Genomic DNA, 25,953 nt, shown 5'->3' with positions numbered 1-25,953 from the left:
CTTTAGACTAACAAGGGCAACAGTGGGTTACTGGATCAGGGGGCAGCAGGGCTTGGAACGTGGCATCCGTAGCGTCAGTAATGGCTGGGAGCAGCTGCGTGCACAACTCATTTTCTAGCGATGGGTGTTTATCCAGCCTCTTCTTCTTCCTAAGGGGAATCTGTCACATTTGCTGTTGGTTGCTCGGCACAACCAGTATTATGAAACTGGAAGCATGTGCTGAAATGATGGTTTAAGCTTGTGGCTTTTGTATTTGGTATCTGGGTGCTTAGTAGTAAATACCCTGTGATTAAAAGGAGATGGGGTCACTGCCTGACAGGGACCAAAGTGTTGTTATTTTGCTGACTAAGAATTTGGAGCAGTGTTTGCATGTCTAATTCGTACCCTTCTGACAATTTTCTGCAAGGACTAGGATCATTATTCATATTTTTGCTTAGCTTACTGTTTTGATGCTGAAAGCACCAGTCTAGTTGTCGCTGTCATTATGTGCATTGAAACCATTGTCTCTATTGGAGATTTCTGGAGAAATATTTTTGAACAATTGCCTTGTGACAGGTTAGTGTGTTTTGCTATCTGGAGGCAAAACCATCACAAAACTGAATATATGAAGGCATCTATAGTTCGCAACTGCAAGAAGTCAAAATGTCTTAATATTAGCTTATTTAATTATCATTATGTATATCCAAGACTGAAATTTAATGTGTTAGCAAGTGCCTAGGGTCTCTATAAAGCAATAAAACCTGTTCCCCACCCTGTAGTATAGTAAAGACTGAGCAGTTAGGATTCTGTGGCTGTAAGTATCTTATTTAAATTATCATTTGGGGGTACATTTTCATGTCAGTTAGGTGGGGATTCTACCTGTCTGCGAGTGATGTACCGTATTTTTTGCTCTATAAGACTCACTTTTTCCCTCCTAAAAAGTAAGGGGAAATGTGTGTGCGTCTTATGGAGAGAATGCAGGCTGCGCAGCTGTCACAGAAGCCAGAACAGCAAGAGGGATTGCTGCTTTCACTGCGCAGCGATCCCTCTTGCTGTTCTGGCTTCTGAGATTCAGAATATTTTTTTTCTTGTTTTCCTCCTCCAAAAACTAGGTGCGTCTTATGGTCTGGTGCATCTTATAGAGCGAAAAATACAGTAGTTCTTTTTCTTTTTATTTTTATTCACTTAGCTATTTTCATTCAGTTATAATTTCTCTTCTGGTTCTCAGATGTGGAGGTGTAATTCAAAGGGATGGTAATATGCCTGTCCATGAATTTTAGAATGATGCATTTAAAAAAATTTATAAAGCTGCAGAAGGGAAAGTAGTTCTGATGCAGTTGTGGGCTCTTAGATGTTTAGTTAGTGGTCCCACTGAATTGCTTTGTGCTGAAGTTGCAGTCCAAATTGTAAGTTTGATTTGGTTTAGGAGACTTGATGTATTTGTGGTTGCTGTTGGCTCATTTGTAGCAATTTACAATTTTATCTTGCTTATTTTCTCAGAAACTGTGCTGTCTGGGGTCATTTTTATTCCTATGTAACCTTTTCATTCATTGCTATCAAATAAACTGTAGGTATTTTAAACCATATTCTGTTTCCTGTCTTGTGTTCTTCCAGGCAGTGCAATGTCAGCAGCAGAGCATCAACCGACAGAGCCTTCTCCATTGCCTAATTTAGCCAGCTCATCTGAAGCACTGGAAACAGATGCAGCCAATAAATATGAGGCAGTTTGCCCTCATTGGTTTTATTGCAAGGTAGTAGATTCAAGAGAGAGGTGGATTCCTTTCAGTGGACAAGATTCAGAGAAGTTAGAAAATGCTCATAAATCCAGTAAGTTGAAATGCTGGGGAGGTGGGAGCTATCCTTTAACACTAAGCCTTATTAGTTAGCAATCTTTCCCAGTATCCTCTGCTGCATTAGTGGTGTTCAGAGGTTACCTACAATATGACTATATCCAATTCTAAGTCATCTTCCCTTGAAAATAATCTTTCTAACTGGCGTGGTTGCATGGTTCACTCAAATACTAAATCATCAGATGACGACTTGAAACTGGGTTTGAAATATGAGCGTTTCCAGCCAGAAACCCATTGTCATGGCCACCCTTATAGTACAATCCTATGTATGCCACTACTCATACATAAGTCCCATTGAGTTCAATGAGATATACTCCCAATTAATTTAATTAATTTGATGGCTATTTTGCACCTAAGATTATAAGAAGTGCCCCGCTTGATTAGGCCAAAAATCCCCTAGCCCAGGATTCTTTTTTTAAAAAAAAGAATATTTATTAGCATTTTGTATAATAAAACAAAAACAAAAATAAACAAAAAAATAACAAACATACAAAAATACAAAACTTAAAAACAATTAAAAACACATAAAATTTCAATTGCTTATTTTCTTTTAACTTATTTCTCAGACCTCCTCACACCTTCCCTTCTTGCATTCCAATTCAAATTATTAGCTCAGCAAATCCTTATTACTTATTACTCAACTTTAACTTAATAATTTATTTTAACATATTATTATTTTGCTTTTTCTCTTTCATCCATTTCCTCAATTTATTTTTGCTAACCTTATTTTCATTTAATTTAGTTCATTTAAAAAAACCAATTTTGCCTTATCCAAACTTAAACATCAATACTTATACATCAATACTCATTCTTAAAACATTTTTTCTAAAGTCGACCAAAATTCCCTTCCACGAATTTCCCAATTTTCATACAAATAACAAAACAAAATAAAAACAGAACAAATTATAATTATGTACCCTTTGGATTCCCAAACTCCACCCCCCCTTTCCCGGTTTCAGTCCCCAACAAATGTCCATCAGTCCTAATCTACTATCAGCCTGGAGATCTCACATCCGAGGCTCTTAATTCTCTCTCAGTTCCTCTCTGCCGTTTTTTTTTGATAGTCCTTAATATTGAATACCAAATCTCGGAGAAGCTCCGGCCCAACGGGATCCATGTTTCTTCCAGCCTGACCTCCATACTTAAAAGTGGAGCCTATGGGGTATTCCGAATCTTGTTTCTTGCTCCTTTCAAGTCCAAATGTCCCCATAGCTCCAACTTCCACCTTAAGCAAATTTGTAATCCTTAGGTCTTCAGATCTCCACATAAGGAGATCTCTCCATTTTTCAATCTCCAATTCAGGCCAGATTTTCCACATCAAGTTTTTATTTTCCTTTGTTGCCATCATGTCAGGCCTCAAGCTCTCCTTTGTCATCTGCAAAATTACAGCTCCTCCTTCCTTTTCTTCAGGGACAACATATATCTCCTTCTCCAAATTCTCAAAGCTCTCAAGTTTCTCTTTTTGTCCAGTTGAATAGACTTCCTGATTCAAATCCTTATCAAATTCAATGATGTTGTTTACTGTTAAGTCCAGAGTTGTAACATTTGTAGCCAAAACATCAATTTGGCCTTGTAACTTTCCCAAGAGAACAAATACTCTGTCCAATTCAGCCTGAATTTTCCCTCCTCCAGCCATTCTTGTAATGTCCCAGAACCCCCTCTAGAGGGATTTTGGTTCCTTAATATTCCTTCCAGTTCAAATCCAAAAATCAAGTTAGTTTGTATCAGCTCTTCCTTGTTTTCAACAAATTGTAACAGAATTATAACAAATATAACCAGCAGAAGCAACAGAAACAAAGTTCTCTTTTTCCGTCATGACAGCTAATTTGACAGCTGTCAAACTCTTCAGTATCTCATCAACAGGCTCTCTCACGGAGCACTCCCGGGTCCGGAGGGGGGGGCACTTCAGCTCCCAAAATTAGCTCTTTATCCTCCAGTAAGATTTCTTATACTGCCAAACCGTGAAATTAAAGTCCTTTACCAAAAAGGGGAAAAAAGGGGTTCTCTCGACCTTAGTTAGCAGGTCCTTTGCTTTAAATTATTTACAAGGAGGGGAGGCGAACTTCCTGTTTATGCTACTTATTCTTTTAGAATCTGGTTTTAGCCCTGCTTTTCTTTTTTACAAAGTTCCGTTAATAATGTGTGGCTGTGTAGGTCAGGTGTCCCCTTATCTTGGGTTTAAGTCCTGCTTTATAGTAGTCCTTTTATTTTGCAGGCAAGTACTGTGATGAGCTAGTTGTTCCAACAGAGGGGGGAAGATACGACGTACATCTGAAGAAGAGGTTACGCTATGCTGTTTACTGGGAAGAAGATGAATCTGAAGTGAGGCGCTGCACTTGGTTTTACAAGGGAGACAAAGACAACAGATATATCCCATACCCTGAAAGCTTCAGTGAAGAGCTAGAGGTAACCGTAAATTATAACTGCTGCCTCCGGCAGGCGCCAGGCATACCTTGATTGTAATGTTTCCATTTTTGGCAAGTCTTTTTGATCTTGGATATGCCAAGTTTTGTAACTTTGCAAAACGACATGGGAGCTCACAGGCCACTATGTGGGAAAACTTACATATATGATGCCAGTATCTGTAAATCTTCACCTACAAGTCAAATGGCCAAGGTGATGGTGTGTGTGGAGAAAGGCTACCCCCCACCATTCTACATTTCTAATCATCTCTCCCCTCAGTTGATAATGTCAGTTACAGCAGATGGCCTAATTTCCTGATGCTGTATTTTGTTTGGCCCCCAGATTTATATTGTAAGGACATAGACAAACATTCTTGGTGACTGTTCCTTCATTGCTGCCTCATCATCTCCCAGACAATAAAATACCTACATATTTTGCTTTTTCTCTTAATAATCTCGATTGAGGTGTCCGTCGTCCCCCCCGAAGGCATATATTGGGAGGCTAATTAGGACTTTATTGGCTTGGTTCTTCAAACTATAGTTTTGGAACTGATTCTAGTCATTTAATTTTGTACACTGTGCTCTCAGAATAGTAGTCCAGTTAAAGATGAGTAAATATGCATAGGATTGTGCTTTGATATATATATATATTTTAAAGACATACATTTGACTCTTTAAAGTTCTTCTTCTTCTTCTTCTTCTTCTTCTTCTTCTTCTTCTTCTTCTTCTTCTTCTTCTTCTTCTCAGGACACCTATATGATCTGTGTCACCTTAGATGAGTGGAAAAAGAAACTGGAGTCTCCGACCAGAGAAATCATCATATTGCATAACCCAAAGGTATAGTGAAGCTTAAAAGTTTGCTCTTTGCACCTCTCAAGTATTACAAGCATCGTTTATCTTTTAATACACAGTTTTGACTCTATTTCAGGAAATCAGGAACTTCTGAAAAGAAAAGTTCATTTCTAGAGGGGAGAATAGGTGAAGTGTTATTGCCTAGTCTGTTAGAAAATTGGAGAAAGGAGTTTCTATATTCTACCCATTTTCTGGGTTTTATGGTGTAGACATGCGTGTGGGTTGTTTGAAGGTGTGAGATTTAATTATGCCTGTGGTTGCTGAGTGTGGAGAGTATGATTTGAGGGAGTGTCAAAATGGTAGGCATACGTATATTGGTTTATAATATGTATATGCTGAATTGATGTGAGTGTATTGATCATGAAAAGGTGTGCTTGAGAAGAACCGAATGGAAGGCATTTTTAGCTGTAATTTATGTTGTGCTTATTGTTAGGAATTTAATTGCTTAATTATACGATCGATGGGGATATGATATTTTGCAAATGGGAAGTGGTTTTTCTTTTGTCTAGCTGTCAATCATGCTGTTTTAAAATGTGGAATTTATATATTTTTAGTTGGTTTTCATTTGTAATATTTCATTTCCTATGTTTAAAGGGTATTTTGATTAGCTATGTACTGTATTCCACAATGTGGCATTTTCCTTCTATTTTTGTAGCTATTTTTTCTATGTAATGTTTATTTTGATGCTAAAGAAGATGCTCTGCTTATTTCTTAATTGTCTCTGATAGAATGCAGACATTTTCTGGCAATCTTTGTATTTGTCATTGGAAAAAAATGTTTTAATCTATGTTGTAAACCACTTAGAGATTTGCGTAAATATGAGCAGTATATAAAGTTTCCAAATAAATAAAATGGGTGTGCACCGGGAGAGGAGAATGTCTGCCTCTCCTCCAGCGTTCCTGCATGTCCATATTTGGGAGTTGCATTTAAATTATTACCCACTCTTGAAATTGATTCTCTGCTTTGTGGTTTGTTTCTCCTACTTACGTAGTGCTAACATCTTTTATTTCTGTGGTCCTTTAAAGTTGATGGTACATTACCACCCAGTAACAACCACCGATGACTGGGGCGCAAGTCCCACAGAGCAAGGCCGGCCAAGAACTGTGAAGAGAGGAGTGGAAAATATTTCTGCTGAAATTCCTAATGGTGATGACATGCGTCCCCCCCCCCCCCGCTTATTTTAAACTTACCTGCTTTTCCTTCTTGATATGATTTTACACAGGGATTGTTCATTAAACAGGATAGACAGATGTGACTAAAATGATTAGAAAACTTCCTGGTACTTCTGCCCTTGCTTCAAACCAAACTATACCCAAACTTGAACATAATTCTTAAAGATGTTATACTACAACTGAAAAGTAAATAGTCATGTTTGTAATATATATATTTTATCTATTAATGATTTTTTATTTTTTAAAAAATAGGGAAGCCAAAGCATAATCAGATATTTGATTTAGCTCAAGTATAGAATCCATAACCTTTCTTTGAAAAATTTAAGCTTTTTTGGGGGACGGGACCAAAACTTACATTTTGAGAGAATGTCACTCCCATTTGAAAATAGTGTCTTGATAAGTATGTAATTTCTATTTATTTCAGGGGAACCTTTACAGATAGACCATTTGGTTTTTGTTGTTCATGGAATTGGACCTGCATGTGATATTCGGTTCCGGAGTATTGTTCAGTGTGGTAAGTCTGCAGTATAAAAGATACTTGTTGGTTCTGCATCCCAGGAGGTCTACAAAAAGATGTGGGTCTGTTGTACAGAGTTATTGTGATGTCTTATAACCATTTTATTCCATTATATATTATTTTATTGTATTCCACTTTTCAGAGAGACATTCCCAGGACAGCTTTACAGTTAAAATAGAAGTAGAACAATACAACAGAAACAGTAAAATGAATACAATAAAACAAAAGCAGAGGAATCTAAAACAGCTGATGTCAGAGCCTACTGGTTCAGTGAATATCAGCTTTATGCTAGAGTGTAAGGCTGAATATATCTTTTGTTCATATGATGAGGAAATTAACTGATGACTGTATTTGACTAGAAAGGCAGACTGAGTCTGTTTGAGATGGAGAAGCAAGTTGTCCACAAGATCAATTGGCTAATGATTCTAAGGGTTATATGTACACTTAGATCTCACAGAGATTGCCAAGGAGGATATATCCAAACTAAACTAATACAGTAGTTCCTCCATATTACAGCAGCCTGAGGGGTCGGGGGGTTAAAACCTTTCTCTTTTTCTGCTTTCCCAATCTGAATCCCCTTCCTAGCTGCTATTTGACTCACTGATAGGGGGATGTACAAGTACATTATGATATTTGTGTATCTTCCTTCTCCTCGGTCAAATAGCAGCTGTGGGGTGCAGTCCAGATTGGGAAAACAGAGCAGGGGGAATTTATTAAATTCTCCCTCCTTTTCCACCCACTCCGCCCCCCGCCCCCCACAATGGATGTTCCTATTTTGGAAAAACGTGGGAGATCTGTTTATCCATATCCCATCATTACATCTAGTCAGGCCCTCAGTGTGGGGTGGTTGCTCTGTGCCTTGATGCAGAATTGATTTTTTTTTTCTTACAGTCAATGACTTCCGCAATGTTTCATTGAGTATGCTGCCTGCACACTTCAAGAACGCTCAGGAGCAGCAACAGATTGGCCGAGTAGAATTCCTCCCAGTGAACTGGCACAGTACTTTACATACTGGAGTAGATGTGTAAGTGTACCAAGAGTGTTCCCAGCAAGCCTGCCAGTCATTGTATGCTGACAGCCTAGAGTTTGCCAAAGTACAAGAGATCTGGAGGGTGGTCACACAAGAACAGGCCTTTTCTGCAGTGACTCCCCAACTGTGGAATGCTCTCCCCATTTATTGTATATATTTAGGTGCCAGGCAAAAACATTCCTCTTCTTCCAGGCCTTTGGCTAATTAAACAATCCATGGCCTTTTAAACTGTTGGGGGCGGTTATTGTTTTTTGTTTGTTACTATGTTATTTATTTTTGTGTTTTTATATTGCAAACCACCCTATAATCCTTGGGTAAAGGGCAGTATAGAGATTTGTTAAATAATGATAATACTCCTATTTCCTACAGTGTGTGAGCTGTCATGCCTGGTAATAATGACAAAGCAGTGGAGACAGAATGGGAAGTGCATGTTATGGACTTTGGGCATACCCTAACCCTGTTCAGCGTGTCCAAAAATGGTTTTTTAAGTTTGCTGTTGCTACTTTGCTCTAGAATAGCCTTGCAAATAAGGAATCAGAAGATAGTTGCCCCCTATTCAAATTTTTTACATGCCCAGTGCTGCTCAATTTTTTTCAAATTCAAATTTTTTACATGCCCAGTGCTGCTCCTAGATCAATCTCTGTATTGGCAACGGTTATGGAGGCACTTGCATTTATTTTCAGCGAATGAGTGCCTAATTACAACCCTCCTGTAGTAAATTAGCACCAGAACAAGGGAGTTGTTTGTAACTTTTTGCTTGAAGGATCCAGCAAATCCTCTTTGGTAAACTTTTTGTCAAGTATTTCATCTCCCATTCCTGCTTTAATCCCCTGGAGAAATAGAGCTGATTTCAAAAACCCTGTTCTGCATGGAAGATGGAAGCAAAACACTACACCTTATAATCAGGTCTTGCAATCTGCCTGCCTACCTGTCCCATGCATATGCTTAATCAAGGGTTAATTGGAAAACTGGGCAGCTCCCCAGGCTTCTTTGTTTTAGTATCAGACAGCCTATATTGGGAAACATTGCTTCAAAATAGGGATAGGGAGCCCGGGCCTCTCTGACCTTGGAACTCTCTTCGGTTAGAGAAATTTTCTCCAGGCCACACCCCTTACCAGACATGCTTTGCACCATCCATGAGTGCTTATGCTGGCTGTTTGCCGTAAATTGATTGATTGAGTGCTTTTGCCCAGGTGGAATATATTTTTGAACTCTGACAATGCTTCTTGTTTGCCTGGATGGAGGATAGAGAGGGATGTGTAGAAATTAGCCTACTGTACAAAAAGTAAAATTCACACTTGCTGCTCTTCCTACTTTTGCCTCTGACCTTGCCCACAACTAGCTATGAGCTTTGACATAGCTCAGTCTGTAGAGCAGGAGATTCTTAATCTCAGGGTCGTGCGTTCAAGCCCCATGTTGGGCAAAAGATGCCTGCATTGCAAGGGGTTGGACTAGATCAGTGTTTCCCAACCTTGGGTCTCCAGCTGCTTTTGGACTACAACTCCCATCATCCCTAGCTAGTAATACCAGTGGTCAGGGATGGTGGGGAATGTAGTCCGAAAACAGCTAGAGACCAAAGGTTGGGAAACACTGGACTAGATGACCCTAGTGGTCCCTTCCAACTCTACAATTCTATAGTTCTCCCTGGAAGAATGTGGACCTTGGGCTGGAAAAGGTTCCCTACGCTGCTTTAGAATACAGTGATGCAAAGGAAGGTCTTTCAAAGATCCTTTCCCTCTTACGTTCATTGACATTGTGTTTTCTGAGCATTTTAACGTCAGGTTAGTTGTAGCCCAATCTTGTCTCCTGGCCAATCCACTGAATTCAATGGGGCTTGCTTCTGAATGAACAAGTGTAGTCACTGGAGTACAGAGTGCAGCATTTGGATTTGTACTTTTCACAGGCAAACTTTATTTTTATCTGGTTTCTAAGATCAGGTGTAGGATAATAAAGCTTCAGTGGAATCCAACAACATCTGGAAGGCTACATGCCCTTCTCTGTTTTGTTTTCAGAGACTTGGAGAGAATCACCTTGCCAAGCATCAATCGCCTGCGTCATTTCATCAATGACACCATCCTAGATGTTTTCTTCTATAATAGCTCCACCTACTGCCAGACCATTGTGGACACAGTTGCTTCAGAAATGAACCGTATCTACCTGCTCTTCTTGGAGAGGAACCCTGATTTTAAAGGGGGAGTCTCAATAGCAGGTCACAGCTTAGGTATTTACCTTTCTCTTATTTTGATGCATGCAGACATGTTCATTTATTTATTATATTATTATCATCGCATCCTTCCTCACAAAGGTGTTGTTTCTGTGGGACCTCACCAGGTCACCTATTCCTGAACAACGTAAAGGTATATGGTCAAAATTCCCTTTTCCCATTTCCTTTTCTAGCACCTTAATTGAATGGAGACATTTGTGTCTTGGAATACAATATGCTTTATATCCTTGTAACCTGTTACAACATTTTTTTTCCTGTCCTATAGTTTCATAGTGTAAGGTTTCACTCCCATTTAAAGATAGGTTGCCAATCAAAGCAGCCATTCACAAGCCAGTAACTCATTTTGTGGCTATTGTGACTAAGTATCAGATTTATCAGCTGTTGGCGGCGTACGGGTTTGGGAAGGCTGAATTAAATTCAAAATCTGTCTCAAAAATCTGCACCCAGAACTCCAACATTCTATACATGGAAATAAATAAAATGTGAATATATTTCTGTTTAATATCTTTCATTGCAATATCCAACCTCTTTGCTCTTCCACTTTCCCACAACAACAACAACAACAAAGATTTTAAAATGCATCCCCCTGCCCATGAGGTCATGGGATTGAGAGGGTTTGTTAGTGCAGAAATCAGACTTCCAGAGCAGCTTCCTCTGGCTTTTATTTCAAATGTTTCAAAACCCTTATCATTTTACAGTCTAAAGTTTAAACTTTTTTAAAAAATATGATTAAGAGCAGAGCTGCATGGTATGTTTAGTTCCATGATTATTTTAACAGATTTCTTTTTAAATTTAAAATCCATCCACTGAATGCCAAACATAACATGACATAGTGTTGTTGCTGTTTTTAAGTAATGGCTACCATGCATAGTGTAAGACAATTTTCATTTGGAGCATGATGGGGAAAACAGTACCAGAAGCTCCTAGCTTTCAGAAGTCTCAGTGGAGGAGACTTGCTGGGAGTACAATGCTCTAGAAATGTTCTCTTCTCAGCCCTCTTGTTGCTGTTTTTTGGCTTGGCAGATCCTCAGGGGCTACAGATGGAGTAGCCCACCTGCCCTGTGTTACTTACTTCAGTACATCAGTCCCAACAAACACAAAATGTTAGTGCCCAAAGAGGACAGGGGCTCCTCCTACTTGATAACATCTGACCAACATCTTGCCTCAAGGAATTTAGAAGCTAATAGGAACGCTGAATAAAGCTGCAATAAGCTTAATTTGTTCTCCGTTTTTGAAGCCTTGTACCTCTCTCTCAATTTTTAACAAGTGTAGCTCCCCTTTTATTCTTCTTTTTGTACTCAAGGTGCAAATATAATGATTTAATGAAGCAAACTGCAGCTGCTGAGGTTGCAATTCAAAGGGGAAAGAGAAAAAGACAAAGAGCACTGGCACATGTATTTTCCTCTGGGTGAGAAAAAGCAGCTTGGGGGTAGGATTTCTGGCGGTGAAAGGAATACAAAGGCAGTTGTCCCTGTCAGTCTCCTTCTTCCTAATCTCAGCCTCAATAATTGCATTTTATTTATAAAAGGTGGGTGGGGAATTAAATCACAAGCTTACACACAATAACTAGCTCCATCCTAGAAAGGGAAGACGAGACATTTGTGGTGCCCTAGATGTTATATTCATGACCTTTCCGCCAAGACACTGACTGTATTCTTTTCTTAGGATCACTTATATTGTTTGATCTTCTCACAAATCAAAAATGTACATCTGATGGAGAAGAAGATAAAAATGAGGTATGTGTTAGCATGATTCAACAACTTTCTGAGTTTAAAGCTGCCCTTGTAAGTTCCCTGCGTTTTGGGGAATCTTTGTTGTTTTTGTGCAAATTTGCCTGCTATTCTTCAAAGCTCAGCACTCTGTACTTATTCAAAGGCTAGGTGACTCTACAAAAAGTGTCCCTAAGCTCCTGTGTCAGGGCTGGCTGTTTTCCTATTTTGCATGTTTCTCAGAAAATAGGGGAAAATGTCTGCACAGTCTAGCCTGAGATGGCAAGCCTGGTGCCTCCAGATGTTTTGAACTAGAACTCTCATCAACATTGAATGGGGCAATGAGTTGGAGTCCAACAACATCTGGAGGGTCACAGGTTCCAAATCCTTGGTATAGCCAAAGCTAAGGACTTTTAAGATGTTGATTTTAATAAAGAAGGATCACGTATGTGTTTGCTCTTTTACAGCAGGTAAGTTAAGCAAATGCCTAAAATCACCCTTTGATAATACTATATCTTACGATGAAGGGAGTATATAAATCTAAGAAATAAACAAACAAATAATAAAATATAACATTTATAACAATAAAAAAAGAAATGTACACACTGTGAAACAATCAGTACTCTAGCAATATAGTCCACTAGCTATATATTGGTAACTATCCTGTCTTAAGTGTTTTATCAATGCAAGTCAAAAGCTGTACAGAAGTGGTATCTATTTTAACAGGAGTCACAAATATCAGCAACCAGCCAAGAAGGCATTGGATCTGTGACAGACATTTTGATGGAGCTTGAGCTTTCTGAATATTGCTCTGTATTTGAGAAGGAAAATGTGGACAGACAAGCACTGGTAAATATAGAACTTTTGCATTACGTGCTTTGCTCCTGTATGTCTATTTCTTCAGCTTCTAGGCTCCTGCATGAAAATCAATAATGGTAGTTTTGGGGGGCATGGGGAGGGAACAAATCCATTCAAGTCTTTGCTCGGATCTCTTGTGAAAGCGGCTTGCAAGGAGTGACCACAAGAAAACTGCATTCAAGTGCAGCAGCAAAACTAACCCTGTGTCCAGATGGTGCCAGGATTTTTCAGGAAGCATTTCCTGCCCTCATTCTTGATCTTCTCTGGTGTTGCCTTTTGACAACTAGACAGCAGGTCTCACTGAAGTCTTAGTGGGCTGAGCAACTAGAACTTGCTCAATCTGTGAAGGAAACAACTACTTGACAACAGTGTTACCAAGACAGACCTAAGTTGCTGCACAAGTCTTATAGATGTTTAGTGGTGGAAGAATATTTGCATGAAGAGTTTCTGAGGCTACATTTACCAGTATTGCTGTATTTTTAATAAGGGTGACCTGACCATATTCAACCCTCTGTGTTTCTCAAAGGATAGCACTGAAACACAAGTTACTAAAGTCCAAGGGCTCTCTTCATTTAAGTCACTATCTATTGTAGAACCACAGTTCATATATGTGTGTGTGTGATTCTTACTGTAACAGGCCTTGTGCACAGAAAAGGAACTTAAAGACATGGGAATTCCCCTGGGACCCAGAATGAAAATTCTGCATTATTTAAGGAACAAAAGCAATAACCAGGTATGTTTGGGGTAATTGTTCAAATGATTTAAATTCATACCTTCAGCGTTAGGGATTGGAAGAATGCAGAATGCTTTGAATCTCCTTGTATTATAATTTTGTGGATATTGGCAATATTTATTGACTTGAACCAAATGGAACATCCAGTCCTTTGCTCTCTCTCCACCACCACTTTGGCAATCGTATCTTCTCTCTCCCCCTTCTGTCTGTCTATTCTACTTTAGTTTGTTAGCAGGCAGGCAGCTCCAGTGCAAGGACATTTCGTAATCTCTGGGGTAGGATTGGGCAGACCAGCCCTATCCAGTTCTATTCCTCTTTCGCTTGGTTCCCTCCATGCTGTCATTCGGTCCTCTTTCTTCATAAATATGTGTGTGTTTAATTCTGCACACACACACATCATTTTCCTTTTACTTTGATTTCTGCCAGGTGATCTGAGCAGGCTGCCTTTTACATATATTTCCTGCTTTAAGCTTAAAATCTTGGAATGGTCAGGAAGCACAACTGGTTGAAAACAGCTGCAGATGGCTCTGCATTGACCTGCCATTGTTCTCAGGGGGGCATGAGTTTGTATACATACTTAAGTTGGGCAATACATCTCTCTGTGTTCCCCCCTTTTTTTTCTTTATTGGAGAGTAAGTGGAAATTGAGAAATTTCTGACACCTTATGTGTACATACTTTAGGATGTAGAGGGGGCTAGGTTTTGCTGGTTTTATTTCTGTTTTGTACTACCACTTTGGAAGGGAGACAGTTTTTCTTCATGTGTGTGCTAATGTACCTTGGGACAGACTAGATGTTATACAAACAAGCATGCAAGAAATCCCAGTGTCCCCTCCCCCTTTTGATTTCTCAAATGAAAAGCTGTTAGGAGGCCAAACTGTGAAGTGAGTGTTAAGATGTGCTTAATATTTCCCTGTCTGCTTTGTTTTCCTTTAAAAATTGTCTCTGCCTCCAGTAGCTTTTCCAGATGAGATGTTTATATTGGGAAATAGCATAAAAAATGGTAGAACTAAGGTAGAGGCATTTGCATTTGTTACTATTGTATTTTTAAATTAGAGATTGATCTTAAGCGCATGTTTGTGTGGAAACTGACCCAAGCCTTTGAATGTCATGGGCAAAAAGTAAATAACACAATTACTTGAGCAACCAGCGACATTGGCAAATGCATATTGTTTATACTGTAGAAATGCTAAATGGTGATTATTGTGCAACACTGAAACCTTTTTGCAAAGTGAGCCTTCTGCTCTTGCAGTAGCCTAGTGGGTTGGGCAGTTGTGCCAGCAGTGTGCTTGAAAGGAATGCTCCAGGAGATGGCTGTCTGATTTTTGTTGCAGAATTCTAAAGGGCAGACACCTGCAGCTGCTGGGGAAGGTGGAAATGTCAAGCAGGAGGTACCTGTAAAGCCTACAAATGCAGAGACAAGTTGCCGGCGTCTGGATGTTGTGACAGGGCAGGTAACCCCCACCTCCCACACAGCTCTGTGCCAGCCTCAATTTAAGAGCATAATAAATGAACAGATGACCTCTTGGGCTTTGAGTGACTCTTGAACTGTTTTAAGAAAGTATTACTTAAGTTCCCCAAGCCCCGGCCAAATTTGTTTTGGATTTACCTGGCGCAGTCTCACAGCTAGGTTGGGAAAACTTATATTATTCTCTTATATTACGTCAACAAGCATACCCAGTTGACATTGTGTGCTTAGTCTTTCAAAAAAGCTTATTTCAAAGTACCTTGTGAAAGAAGCCTGAGTAAGCTTAGCAGTCATGGAATAAAAGGAGAGGTCCTCTTATGGATTAGGAAACTGGTTCAAAAACAGGCAAAGGGTAGAAATAGATGAATAATTCTCCCAATGGAGGGTTGGTGATGATTAAACCCTTCACTAGCTGGTTCCTAGGTGGATTACCACAGTTTAAAATTTAGAAATAAAAGCTGTTAAATCACTGCCACAGGTATATGGTGTGTTCAGTGTAAAAGGTGGTATGTAGAAAGTGGAATCTTCCAAGGATTAGTATTAGGCGCTGTGGTTGTTAACTTACCATAAGTGATTTAGAGTTAGGGCAGAGCCATGAGGTAGCCTGGTTTGCTGGAGATAACAAATGGTTCAGGTGTTTAAAACAAAAAGGAATTAGGATGAGTTTGTCTCCCTCAATATATACAGTACTAGAACTTGGAGACATCCGATGACGCTGAATGTTGGAAGATTCAGAACAGATAGAAGAAAGTGCCGTATTTTTCTGTGTATAACACGCCCCCATGTATAAGACGACCCCTATTTTTGGGACCGCAACAATCGTCAGCAGGCCTTGCCACAGCAACCAATCACACGTCCAATCATCACTGCAAATCTCCTCCTGGCTGCTGCCACCAGTCACCCACCCCCCCCTCTGATATCCGTGTATAAGACGACCCACAATTTTCCACAGTTATTTCTAAAGAAAAAATATCGTCTTATACACATAAAAACACGGTACTTCTTCACATAGTTAAACTATGGAATTTGCTCCCACAAGAGGTAGTGAGGACCACCAATTTGGTTGGTTTTGAAAGAGAATTAGACACATTCATGGATGGCTATATTCCACCTCCCTTTTTGGAGGCTGTATGCCTCTGGATACCATGTGCTGAGAATCGTGGGGAGGGCACTGTAGCATTCAGGTCCTGCTTGCAAGCTTTCCATAGGCATCTGGTTTGCTACGGTGAGAACAGGATACTGGACTCAATGGGCCTTTTTCAGTAGAAGTCTTCTTATATTCTCCTTCAGTATCTTGGTTTGAGGCTTTCAGTACTGGTGATTTAATAAGTTTTATGCTACTGAGTCTTTAAACATCCCAAATGATAACTCAGGTGCTCAGTCTCTCAAATATTTGCCTATCCCAGATAATATGTAACCTAGAGAACTACAGTATCTGAAGCTTCCTGAGCCAGTTAATATCTGAAGCTTAAATTGTTTAAGCTTGGAGAAGAGATTGCCTGAGAAGCCACTCAGAGGTCATTAGAAGGAGAGTAAAATAAAAATCATAATGTCCTACAGCAGTGAGTTTCACAGCTCAGCTCTGTGTCATGTGCAGGGAGGGATTGCTTGTTTCACAATTGCTTTGTGCTTAATTTCAAATAAAACACTCTCATAAATTTGCCACATGAAGTTTATTTCCCACAAAAACAATATGTTGTATTTAAACTCCATTAGGTCTCGGCAAACTATCCTCAGCTAATCTACAAACCAGAGATCTTCTTTGCCTTTGGCTCCCCTATTGGGATGTTTCTCACTGTGCGAGGGGTGAAAAGGATCGATCCGAACTACAGCCTGCCTACCTGCAAAGGCTTCTTCAATGTATTCCATCCTGTATGTATGAGCAGCAATGTCTTGTTCTCCCACCCCCTCCGGAGGGTCAAATTATTGGGTGATGTCCCAAGTTATTCACACATCTATTTTTGTGGAATCTCTATAAGTTTCATAATGACTAAATTAGGTCTCATTAATTCCAATGGGGCTTAAGCGCAATTAACTTGGTCTGATTCCAACTCAAGATATTTAGATACCCTGCAGTGGCTTTACTGCATAATGTGGAATGTGAACTTAAATGTGGAATGCACTGCTGTCATGTGATCCACAAAGCTTCCATTAAAGGCAGGAATCTGGAACTGGTTGCTCCTTTCATCATCTCTGATCCATTGGCCATGCAACTGGGGCTGATGCAGTTTGGAGTCCAACAACATCTGGAAGGCCACATGTTTCCAACCCAATTTAAGTGGATTGTAATTGGAAAATATGCTGGTACTTGGCATTAAGTGTAGTATATAAATTATTAAATGAAAACAGAAGAAAACAAAACCACTAACAGATACATACCAGTTCTGTGCCCAGTTAAAGTTTAGGTAAAGGGACCCCTGACAGTTAAGTCTAGTCGCGAACAACTCTGGGGTTGCAGTGCTCATCTCGCTTTATAGGCTGAGGGAGCCGGCGTTTGTGCGCTCCGCAGACAGTTTTTCCGGGTCATGTGGCCAGCATGACTCAGCCGCTTCTGGTGCAGCGGAACACCGACACCAGAGCAGCACATGGAAATGCCGTTTACCTTCCCGCCGGAGTGGTACCTATTAATCTACTTGCACTTTTTGGGGTGCTTTTGAACTGCTAGGTTGGCAGGAGCTGGGACTGAGCAACAGGAGCTCACCCCATCGCGGGGATTCGAACTGCTGACCTTTTGATCGGCAAGCCCAAGGCTCAGTGGTTTAGACCACAGCTCCACCCGTGTCCCTACTGTGCCCGGTTAAATACCAAGTATTCATTCATTGAAAATAACATAAAGTGTGACCATTTTGGACAATTTTGCCTGAAGTTCATTTTTATTTCATTATTTTAAGTATCATGATAAGTGAATTTAGGAATCCTTCATCCTTCTAGGTACTCAGTGTAGCACCAGCAAAGGTTGGGCAGGGTGGCATCACTCGAAATCCCATCTTCTTTGCTAGGAGACCAGTCCTCTTGCAGACCAGATACTGATGCTGTGCCAGAGGGACAGAACTGGGATTCTCTTGGTGTACTTATTGTGCTATCCAACAGTCTCTTGTACGGGGGACATGCTGAAGCTGCCTTGTCAGCAGCAATTCAGGATTTCATGGATGCGAGGACAGCTCTGTAGTTTTTCCAGTACATTGTTGGCCTAGGAGCAGCCTAGGAGTGGAGGGGCTTTCTATAAGCTTTTAGGTGCCATGACGAAAGAAAGGTGGGGTGTAAATGTGAGAAAAATAAATAACCCATTTGTCATGTCCCATCTCTGTTTTTGGACTACAACTCCCATCATCCCTAGCTAACAGGACCAGTGGTGAGGGATGATGGGACTTGTAGTCCCAAAACAGCTGGAGGGCCAAGTTTGGCCATCACTGTCCTAACCAAACATACACCAGAAAGCAATTGAACTTGGAAGAAGGTCTTGGCAGGCAGGTTCAAGCCAAGAATGGGGTCCTTCAGAAATCCTAGTCCTGAACCTTTTAGGGTTAATATGCTGCTGCTAGATATGATTTTTTAATGCAATGTGATTTATATATTGCCACTGGTTTTGCTAGTATATTTTAAGATTTGTTTTGAATTTAATCGTTATATTGTTTTTAGAATTGTTTATAAGCCACCTTAGTGGTCATTTGGAACCAAAAGGTTGGACAGGAGATGTTATATATAAATAAGAATGAAGTGTCTCTGCTTGTTTTCTTCTGCAGTTTGATCCAGTAGCATACAGAATTGAGCCCATGATTGTCCCTGATGTGGAGTTTGATCCGATGCTGCTCCCTCACCACAAGGGGAGGAAGAGAATGCACTTAGGTAAAAGAGAGAATCTCCCTTCTGCTTGCATCGCCAAAAAACCCTCCTTATATTTCTGGCTAGTGACTGAACACAAGACATACAGATTGCCTTCTGCTCCCCTTGGGGAAATCATAACACCTGTCCTGATTCTGAGAAGAATCCAGAGAGACCCAGGTTTCATTTAGAAAGTTGTGTGCTAGCCCTTCATGATTAAAAAGCAACCATCAACCTGATTAAATAACAAATCCCCAGTCCATACAGGGAAATGTTTTATTTTTAAAAATAACAATATCTAAATAGCTCAGTTAAAGAAATTATTTTCTGGAATTATTGAAGGTTATTTTGTGGAATGCGGAAATTGATCAAGTATTATATACCTGGAGACATTCAAAAGTTGGGACTAAAAAATATTTTATTGTCTAGCAGACTTGATAAATTATTTATAATTATACTAACTCAGATCAAGTGGGATTTGTAACAAAATAATAAATTTTAGACCTAATTAGAAAATTTTTGAATGTTCTTTCCAATAGGAAATTGAACAAAACGAAACACCAATTACCATTTTGACACTTAAAACATTCAAAGCTTTCGATAATTTAGAAGAGAATTTTGTAACTGAGCTTATGCAATTAGGTACCAAAACTGAAGATGCTCTTTCTGCAATTTATCTACATATGCTACAATTCACATGCTACAATTCAGACTAATAATTATGACTCATTACATGCTACCAGGGACAAAACAAGAGTTAGGTGCCAAGTTCCCATATCACATTTTGCCTCCCAAAGTTGCTCTTCAGATATTTCTACTTTCTCAGAATGTTAGCCACAATCCTCTGGCAACCTCAACAAGCGATACAAATGATTATTGAAATAATGTTTTCTCTTGTGTACGAAGATGAATCATTCCAGCCATCCATCTTCTGGAAATAAAACAATATGTGAGAAATAATCCAGGGAAACAAGAGAATTGGAGAAAAGTTGAGGAAAGTTCCAGTGGGGCAGGGAGGAAGGGGTGAGAGAGAGATGGTGGAATTGTGAGAATCAAGGATACGATTGAAGACACGGGGGAAGAAAAAGAAGAGGGTGTTAGGAACTGAGTGGTGCTGAAGCTATGAGGATAAGCCACAAGGGGTCCACGGGTAAGAGAGATGTATCCTGACCTGTTGATGACATATTTTTAATTTCAGGCTTTCAGAACAGGCTGGGTTTTTAATTGTAAGGCTGTTTTTACCTTCTCCTTTTCAGAACTGAAGGAAGGCCTCACGCGAATGAGCATGGACCTCAAAAACAATTTACTGGGCTCCTTGAGAACGGCTTGGCAGTCATTCACCAGGACTTCACTTCCAGCTGTGGAGGCAGGAGCCACTGGAGATACGGAACAAGTATTGGAAGCTGAAGCCAGTTCAGAGAAACAGACTGGTGAGCAGGGGCTTAACTGTAGTTTGTAAACGGAAGAACAAGGTGCAGAATCCAGCAGAACCCACCCATTCTTCCTGTTGCAACCAAGGGAAAATGTTGCCTGTTGCTCTGCACAAGTCCTTGCAAGATGCTTCCATTGATGCATTTATACAAGTTCTGTTCTGCCCTTCATTGTCAAGTGATCTTAAGCTGGCTAAAACAAATATCTGTACTGCCCTGCCCAGATATACAGTAAAAACAATTGTATACATCAGCATTCAATAAAAGTATGTGACATAAAAGTGAACAACATAAAACGGAATGAAAAGCAGTTCATGAACTCACTTAACCTGCTCCTATTCAGTGTTAAAATAAATAACCTCAATCATGTCCGACTCCGCCCCCACCAGGTGGCTAGTGGTGAGTCTTTAATTGGCACTGGAAGCTAAGCAGTGTCACCCCCAGTTGTATATTAAGGGGAAGGATGTTCCACAGCTGGGGTTCCACCTCTGAGAAGGCCTTGTCTTGAGCCAAAGAGCTACAGACTACAGGCTTCACACAGAGATGACATGACCAGTACATCCCCAACAGATTTTAATTCCTTGGCAGGGTAGGGAGAGATGCTCCTTCAGTTAACTGGGCTCAGCGTCATTCAGGGTTCCATACATCAGCACTAAAGCCTTGTATTTGGCTTGGTAGCATATAGGCAGTCAGCGCAGACTCTTCACAACCCATGTTATATGCTTCTAGCTGGCTGAGTCAGTCCAAACTGGCAGCAGCCTTCTGTACCAGCTGCAGCTTCTCAACTGTTTTTAAGGACAGCCCTACATACAGCACATTAAAGGCAACATAAATGAGGTTCCTGGGTTTCATCCATTCAAGCACTGATCTGACCTGAACTTTCTCAGCACTCTGCAAGATGGTGGTCTCTTACTCCTTAGACGCTCAACCATGTGAGAGTTTTGAATAATTTTGTCAATTAACTTAGGTACCCTTTGGCCAGATACTGACAACTTTTGCTCCCTTTGAATTTGTGCTCCGTAATCTCTGGGCCTGCACATGGACTGGTGTAACTCTCTTGCCAAAATGTCAAATTATTTTGTTTTGTTTTGGCAGCAGTCACCCCTTGTTTTCAGTTGCCTATGGAGATGCTTGCAAAGATGTCTGCATCTAGTGTGTGACAGAGCATCATACTCCTCCTTAGGCGGGAAACATGACTTGCAATACCTGTTAGCATTGGACAGTCATGCCTTCACCAACCCAGCCTGGTAACCAGTTTTAGCTGTGTATATTAATGCTGTCTTTCTTTGTTAAACAATTCAGACAGGAAACCTGAGGAACCAACCACACCAGTGAAAGAAGAGTCTGCCCCAGTTAACGTGGGCATGCTCAATGGTGGCCACCGCATTGACTATGTGCTTCAAGAGAAGCCAATCGAAAGCTTTAATGAGTACCTGTTTGCACTGCAAGGCCATCTCTGCTACTGGTAAACAATTTTTTTAAAAATGTATCTTTAAATTAATTAGCAATTTCCCTCATCTTCCAAGAAGCACAGAGCGATATATATGTTCTCCCTTATTGCGGCAAGATCTACCAATAGGCAGAACAAGGCTCTCTGAAGACTTTCCAGTAGAATCATAGAATCATAGAGTTGGAAGAGACCACAAGGGCCATCGAGTCCAACCCCCTGCCAAGCAGGAAACACCATCAGAGCACTCCTGACATATGGTTGTCAAACCTCTGCTTAAAGACCTCCAAAGAAGGAGACTCCACCACACTCCTTGGCAGCAAATTCCACTGTCGAACAGCTCTTACTGTCAGGAAGTTCTTCCTAATGTTTAGGTGGAATCTTTTTTCTTGTAGTTTGTAGGCGCCAGACAAAGTGTTTCGACCACTTTCAGCCAAGGAGGTGGGACAGTCTTATAACTTTCCAACCACTTTCAGGAGTGATAACTTCTGGGAGGACATAGGAAACTGACAAGAGTAATGCAAACATCCTTATTATTGTCCTGAACACTTCATTCAAAGTTGTGTCTTCAACAATCATAACTATAGCTGTGGGATGAGATGATTCTGTGTGTGTTAAGTGTTAGGATTGTCCTTTTTCCTGGTGCCTAAGTAAATCTGCCACTTGGGCACACTTGCTCTATATGTAGTTCTAATAAGTAATTCATTGTATAAATATTTAACTTCCAGGGAGTCAGAGGACACAGTGCTGTTGCTGCTGAAAGAGATTTACCAAACAATGGGCATCGGCATGGACCAGCCCCTTCCATAAAGCCAGATTAACCAGCTGCACCAAATGTAAGTTGCCCTGTCTTTCTACTCATCACCCAGTTGGGAAAAGTGCAAAAAACTATTTTGGCTGTGGTGCGTGCACTCAACTCACAATGAATGCTGTTTGCAGATTTTGTGGGTTGTTGGTAGTGCTTCAAAAACCTACCAAGCCGGTTTGGCCAAGCATGACCCTAGGACTCAAGAAATGAATGTGTAAGCCACAAATTAATATGTGTTTCTCATACTACCTTCAGCGTTCTTGTTTGTCCACAGCTAAAGTGGCTCTGAGTCAAATGGCCGTGAAGGAACAGTAACAGCCTTAATTCTACAATCCTAAACAATACAGTGAAGTAATGGTTAATTCATTACAGTGAATCAAAATCTTTTTGATTGCAGCAAACTTTATTTTCATCATACTGTACTGATGTTTAGCTGGTGTAGGGGCATGTCTATGTACTGGTAGTTTTCTGTTTTAGCAGGGTGCACCCATTAGCATCCAAGAAACATGGTGGGAATAGCAGTGGCTGTCTTGAGTTGTCCTCAGAATATAACATGATTGAGTGAAATCTCTTTTTCCATTGATAGTACAGGGCAGAAAGAGGCACTCTCCTTTCTCCAGACCTATTTCCTGTTTTTCTGATTGCTTACTGTTTGTGAAAGAAGCGAAGACAACTGCCACATAACCTCCTCCCAAATGAATATACTTTGTTTAAACAATGCATATTTAATATTTTAATGTTTTAGCCAAAAGTCACTAAAACAATTCATTATCTTTTGTTTTTCCATTTTTTGGAGTCTAAGTTGCACTGTTGAATGCTACTGTATTTTTCAGAGATTTCTCATAGAGCTACACAATGCATTCAGTGCTATCCTTTTCCTAATTGTCACTTATGTTTACACTTAATTTTTTTTTACCCAGTGTTTGCAACTTTGAAATAGCCATAATGTAGCTCCCATCCCTCTTTGATTTCTGCATCCATCCATCCATCCATCCATCCATCCATCCATCCATCCATCCAGCACTGGCCTAGCTAATCTTTACCTGTTGCTTCTTTAGATTTGCTCCATGTTGAAAACTCATCAAGGCTCCTGTCCACCTTCCTCTTGTCTCCTCTGTTGCTGCTGTACCCAGCATGCTTCACCCCACTGCCTGGAGATTTGGAGGATTCACCACCCAAGTCTTATTCCGTGAGAAGTGCAGCAAGCACTTTGACTCTCTGGGCTGTGTCTTCTGGCTAGAGGCTAGCGTGTGTCAAGTTGCAATACCACCCGCATCAGGTCTAGTGGTGCACTAGGCGGGGCCAGTAATTGGTGCTAGAACTTCACACCTCCTCTTGAGCTGGAAAGCCATGATACAGGACGTTGATACCAAACTGGAGAGATATCACACTTTGCTGAGTAAAGCTGTGAGGAATGTGGGCATACGGAAATGCTTGTTTTGTGGCTGCACTGGACACCCAGCACCAGACGTTTTTGTTTTGAGTAGATTTTTGTTCCTTCAAACCTTATTGCTGCTGCTTTGCCCAACAGGTGGAGCTACAGACCAAAGCAAAAAGGCCAGTTCCTGTCCCTACCATAGCAAGCACTGTTGTGCTGGTAATTCCCATGTATCGTCCTGTACCAACCTTGCTCCAACAGGAAAAGCACATAGGCACTCACTTAGGAATAAACTAGACAGGTGCTTGGAAAAACCCTGTAAATATGTATCTGGCGCAGGTGACTCCTCAGATTCTGAAATTGTCTCTGTTGTCTGCTTAGTGTAGTTCTTATCCAAACAGCTTTAGCATACTGGAGAAGCTCCATTCCATTTGTATCTTTGCTGTCCATGCTGTGTTAAGAGCTGCAATGATCCAGCAGCTATGCAATAAGGAAGAGAGCCTGGGCTGTTGGCTGGCTCTTCCCCTGAGCTAGGTTCAATAAGAATAGATGCCCTAGATGTTTGGAAAGGATTATGCATCGCAAAGATGGTGTCTGTGACTGAACATCCACTCACTTTACAGCTAATTCTGATCTCATTTGTCAGCGGGTGAGTGGGATAAGTCTGGGTCAAGGGGAATCATGTTTCCCAACCCTTTAAACCTATACCTACTTACCAAGAGATCCTGGTGGTGAATTAAAACTATGCCTGTGCCCATTTAGTAGATTGTGTTTTAAAACAGAGTAGCAGTAGCACTGCACCTGCACTTTTCACACAGGAGATCGTATTTTTTTCCCTGACAAAACATAGGGAGGTGGTTGGCCAACTGCTCACCAAGTTGATATGCCGTGCTGTATATCGAATACAGGAGGCCACTAATATATTTACTCACCTCCATTTTCTCCTTGCTACCAGTTCTTCAAGTCCTGTAGTAAGCAAGGAGAAAGGCGATTTCTGCTTCACTTGCCCTTGACGGTTGAGTAAGGAAAGAAACAGTGCTGTTTCTCTAAGCTGAATGCACTGCTGGTGGTGGGTGGCCCACACTAGAGGGCAAGGGGAACTTACTTGCTGCTGGGAAAAAATGTGGAACTGTAACCTGAAACAGGTAACCGTCAGGTGAGTCCAGATGCATCAGGGGCTCACTTCACCTGTGTCTCAGCATGGCCTCGGAGGATTTGCTCATATTTTCAGAGAGCCCCTTCTACAAAGGCAACAGCAAACAATGTGTCGTGCTATTATTCTCTCTGTATCGTGTATCAAAACTGTATCGTCAGTATTCAGTTTGGTTATTCATCCTATGTATTTGCACTATTTGTTTCTGCATTGTTCATCATCTCACCCACTTGTGCTGCAGCTGAGGGCTCATCCACTCTTCACCTTTTGCCCTGTGCTTCCTAGCTCCCAAGCCCACCCCCACCCCTGCTTTCCCCAGGAAAAGCCACAAACAGCAGTTCGGGTTTTCTGCGAAATTGTTTCAGTGGTAAAGAGCAGGTTTTCATAGGGAAAGTGTTGGGGCCAACAACAACAAAAGCACACTTTGGAGCTTTAAAGCATGGACCTCTGCCTAGAAATACAACACAAAAGGAAGTCTGGGTGAACCCTGAGTGATGCTATTTGACACAACCAAGTTCTGGATTACAATCTCTAGCAGCAGTTATAGGAAGAGTCCAGCCTCGGTCAATCAATTCCCAAACAACTGTTGAAGTTTATGCACTTTGTAAAATATGTCTATTTTAAAAGTTATTTAATTTTTTTTCCAGTAAATATTTGACTTTGGTGCATTTATTGGCCTCTGTAAGGAGAACCTTGGAAGTCTGAGTGGCCTAAGGACACTTTATTGTGTCCCAATATAGGAACCCAAACAAGTTTGGAAAAAAGCAGTGAAGATGCTTTTCTCGTGTAATTAGAGAATAGCCACAAGTGATTAGCCAAATACCTGACTTCTGTCATTCTGTGCACTGTGACAGAAATCAGCAATTCATCCAGCAATTGTCAACTTGCAAAAGAGGCACATCTTTTCCCCAGCATGTTCCTGTGTTGGAAGATAAAAACCAGAAGGAGCGGCCCCCAAATACAGAACTTGCCTGAATTTCCTATTCCCTTTTCCCGCTTCCCCTCTGTGAGGCCAAATACCATAGCTCTAGACTTGAGGCAGTAGTTGGTGTTTGCTCTGTGTGCATCTTGTCTGTGTTGTAGGAAAATCCTGAAGTGCAAATGACAGAAATGGTCCTTAAAA

At 40.7% G+C, this 25,953-nt stretch overlaps 1 protein-coding gene across 5 annotated transcripts in view; it reads left to right on the top strand.

Moving 5' to 3' along the window:
- Positions 1 to 25,481, top strand: part of DDHD2 (DDHD domain containing 2) — a 28,021-nt gene extending 2,540 nt beyond the window's left edge. For 4 of the 5 annotated variants that reach the window (XM_083713571.1, XM_083713570.1, XM_083713569.1 and 1 more), the window contains exons 2-18: positions 1,594 to 1,806; positions 4,045 to 4,235; positions 4,979 to 5,068; positions 6,109 to 6,229; positions 6,680 to 6,769; positions 7,664 to 7,796; positions 9,815 to 10,023; positions 11,692 to 11,762; positions 12,462 to 12,584; positions 13,231 to 13,326; positions 14,659 to 14,778; positions 16,509 to 16,664; positions 18,536 to 18,638; positions 19,871 to 20,044; positions 21,347 to 21,509; positions 22,220 to 22,327; positions 23,358 to 25,481. In XM_083713571.1, coding sequence (XP_083569697.1) covers positions 1,602 to 1,806; positions 4,045 to 4,235; positions 4,979 to 5,068; positions 6,109 to 6,229; positions 6,680 to 6,769; positions 7,664 to 7,796; positions 9,815 to 10,023; positions 11,692 to 11,762; positions 12,462 to 12,584; positions 13,231 to 13,326; positions 14,659 to 14,778; positions 16,509 to 16,664; positions 18,536 to 18,638; positions 19,871 to 20,044; positions 21,347 to 21,509; positions 22,220 to 22,301 — 2,127 coding nt within the window. In that variant the 5' untranslated portion in view covers positions 1,594 to 1,601 and the 3' untranslated portion in view covers positions 22,302 to 22,327; positions 23,358 to 25,481. Of the gene's footprint in view, positions 1 to 53; positions 874 to 1,135; positions 1,807 to 4,044; positions 4,236 to 4,978; positions 5,069 to 6,108; positions 6,230 to 6,679; positions 6,770 to 7,663; positions 7,797 to 9,814; positions 10,024 to 11,691; positions 11,763 to 12,461; positions 12,585 to 13,230; positions 13,327 to 14,658; positions 14,779 to 16,508; positions 16,665 to 18,535; positions 18,639 to 19,870; positions 20,045 to 21,346; positions 21,510 to 22,219; positions 22,328 to 23,357 lie in introns of those variants that run through there. The other variant, XM_083713572.1, reaches the window with a different exon arrangement.
- The last annotated feature ends 472 nt before the right edge of the window (positions 25,482 to 25,953 follow it).

The sequence above is a fragment of the Podarcis gaigeae genome (genome assembly GCF_964106915.1).
Source record: "Podarcis gaigeae genome assembly, chromosome: 15".
Taxonomy (NCBI): domain Eukaryota; kingdom Metazoa; phylum Chordata; class Lepidosauria; order Squamata; family Lacertidae; genus Podarcis; species Podarcis gaigeae.
This window is presented reverse-complemented; position numbering and strand designations above follow the sequence as displayed.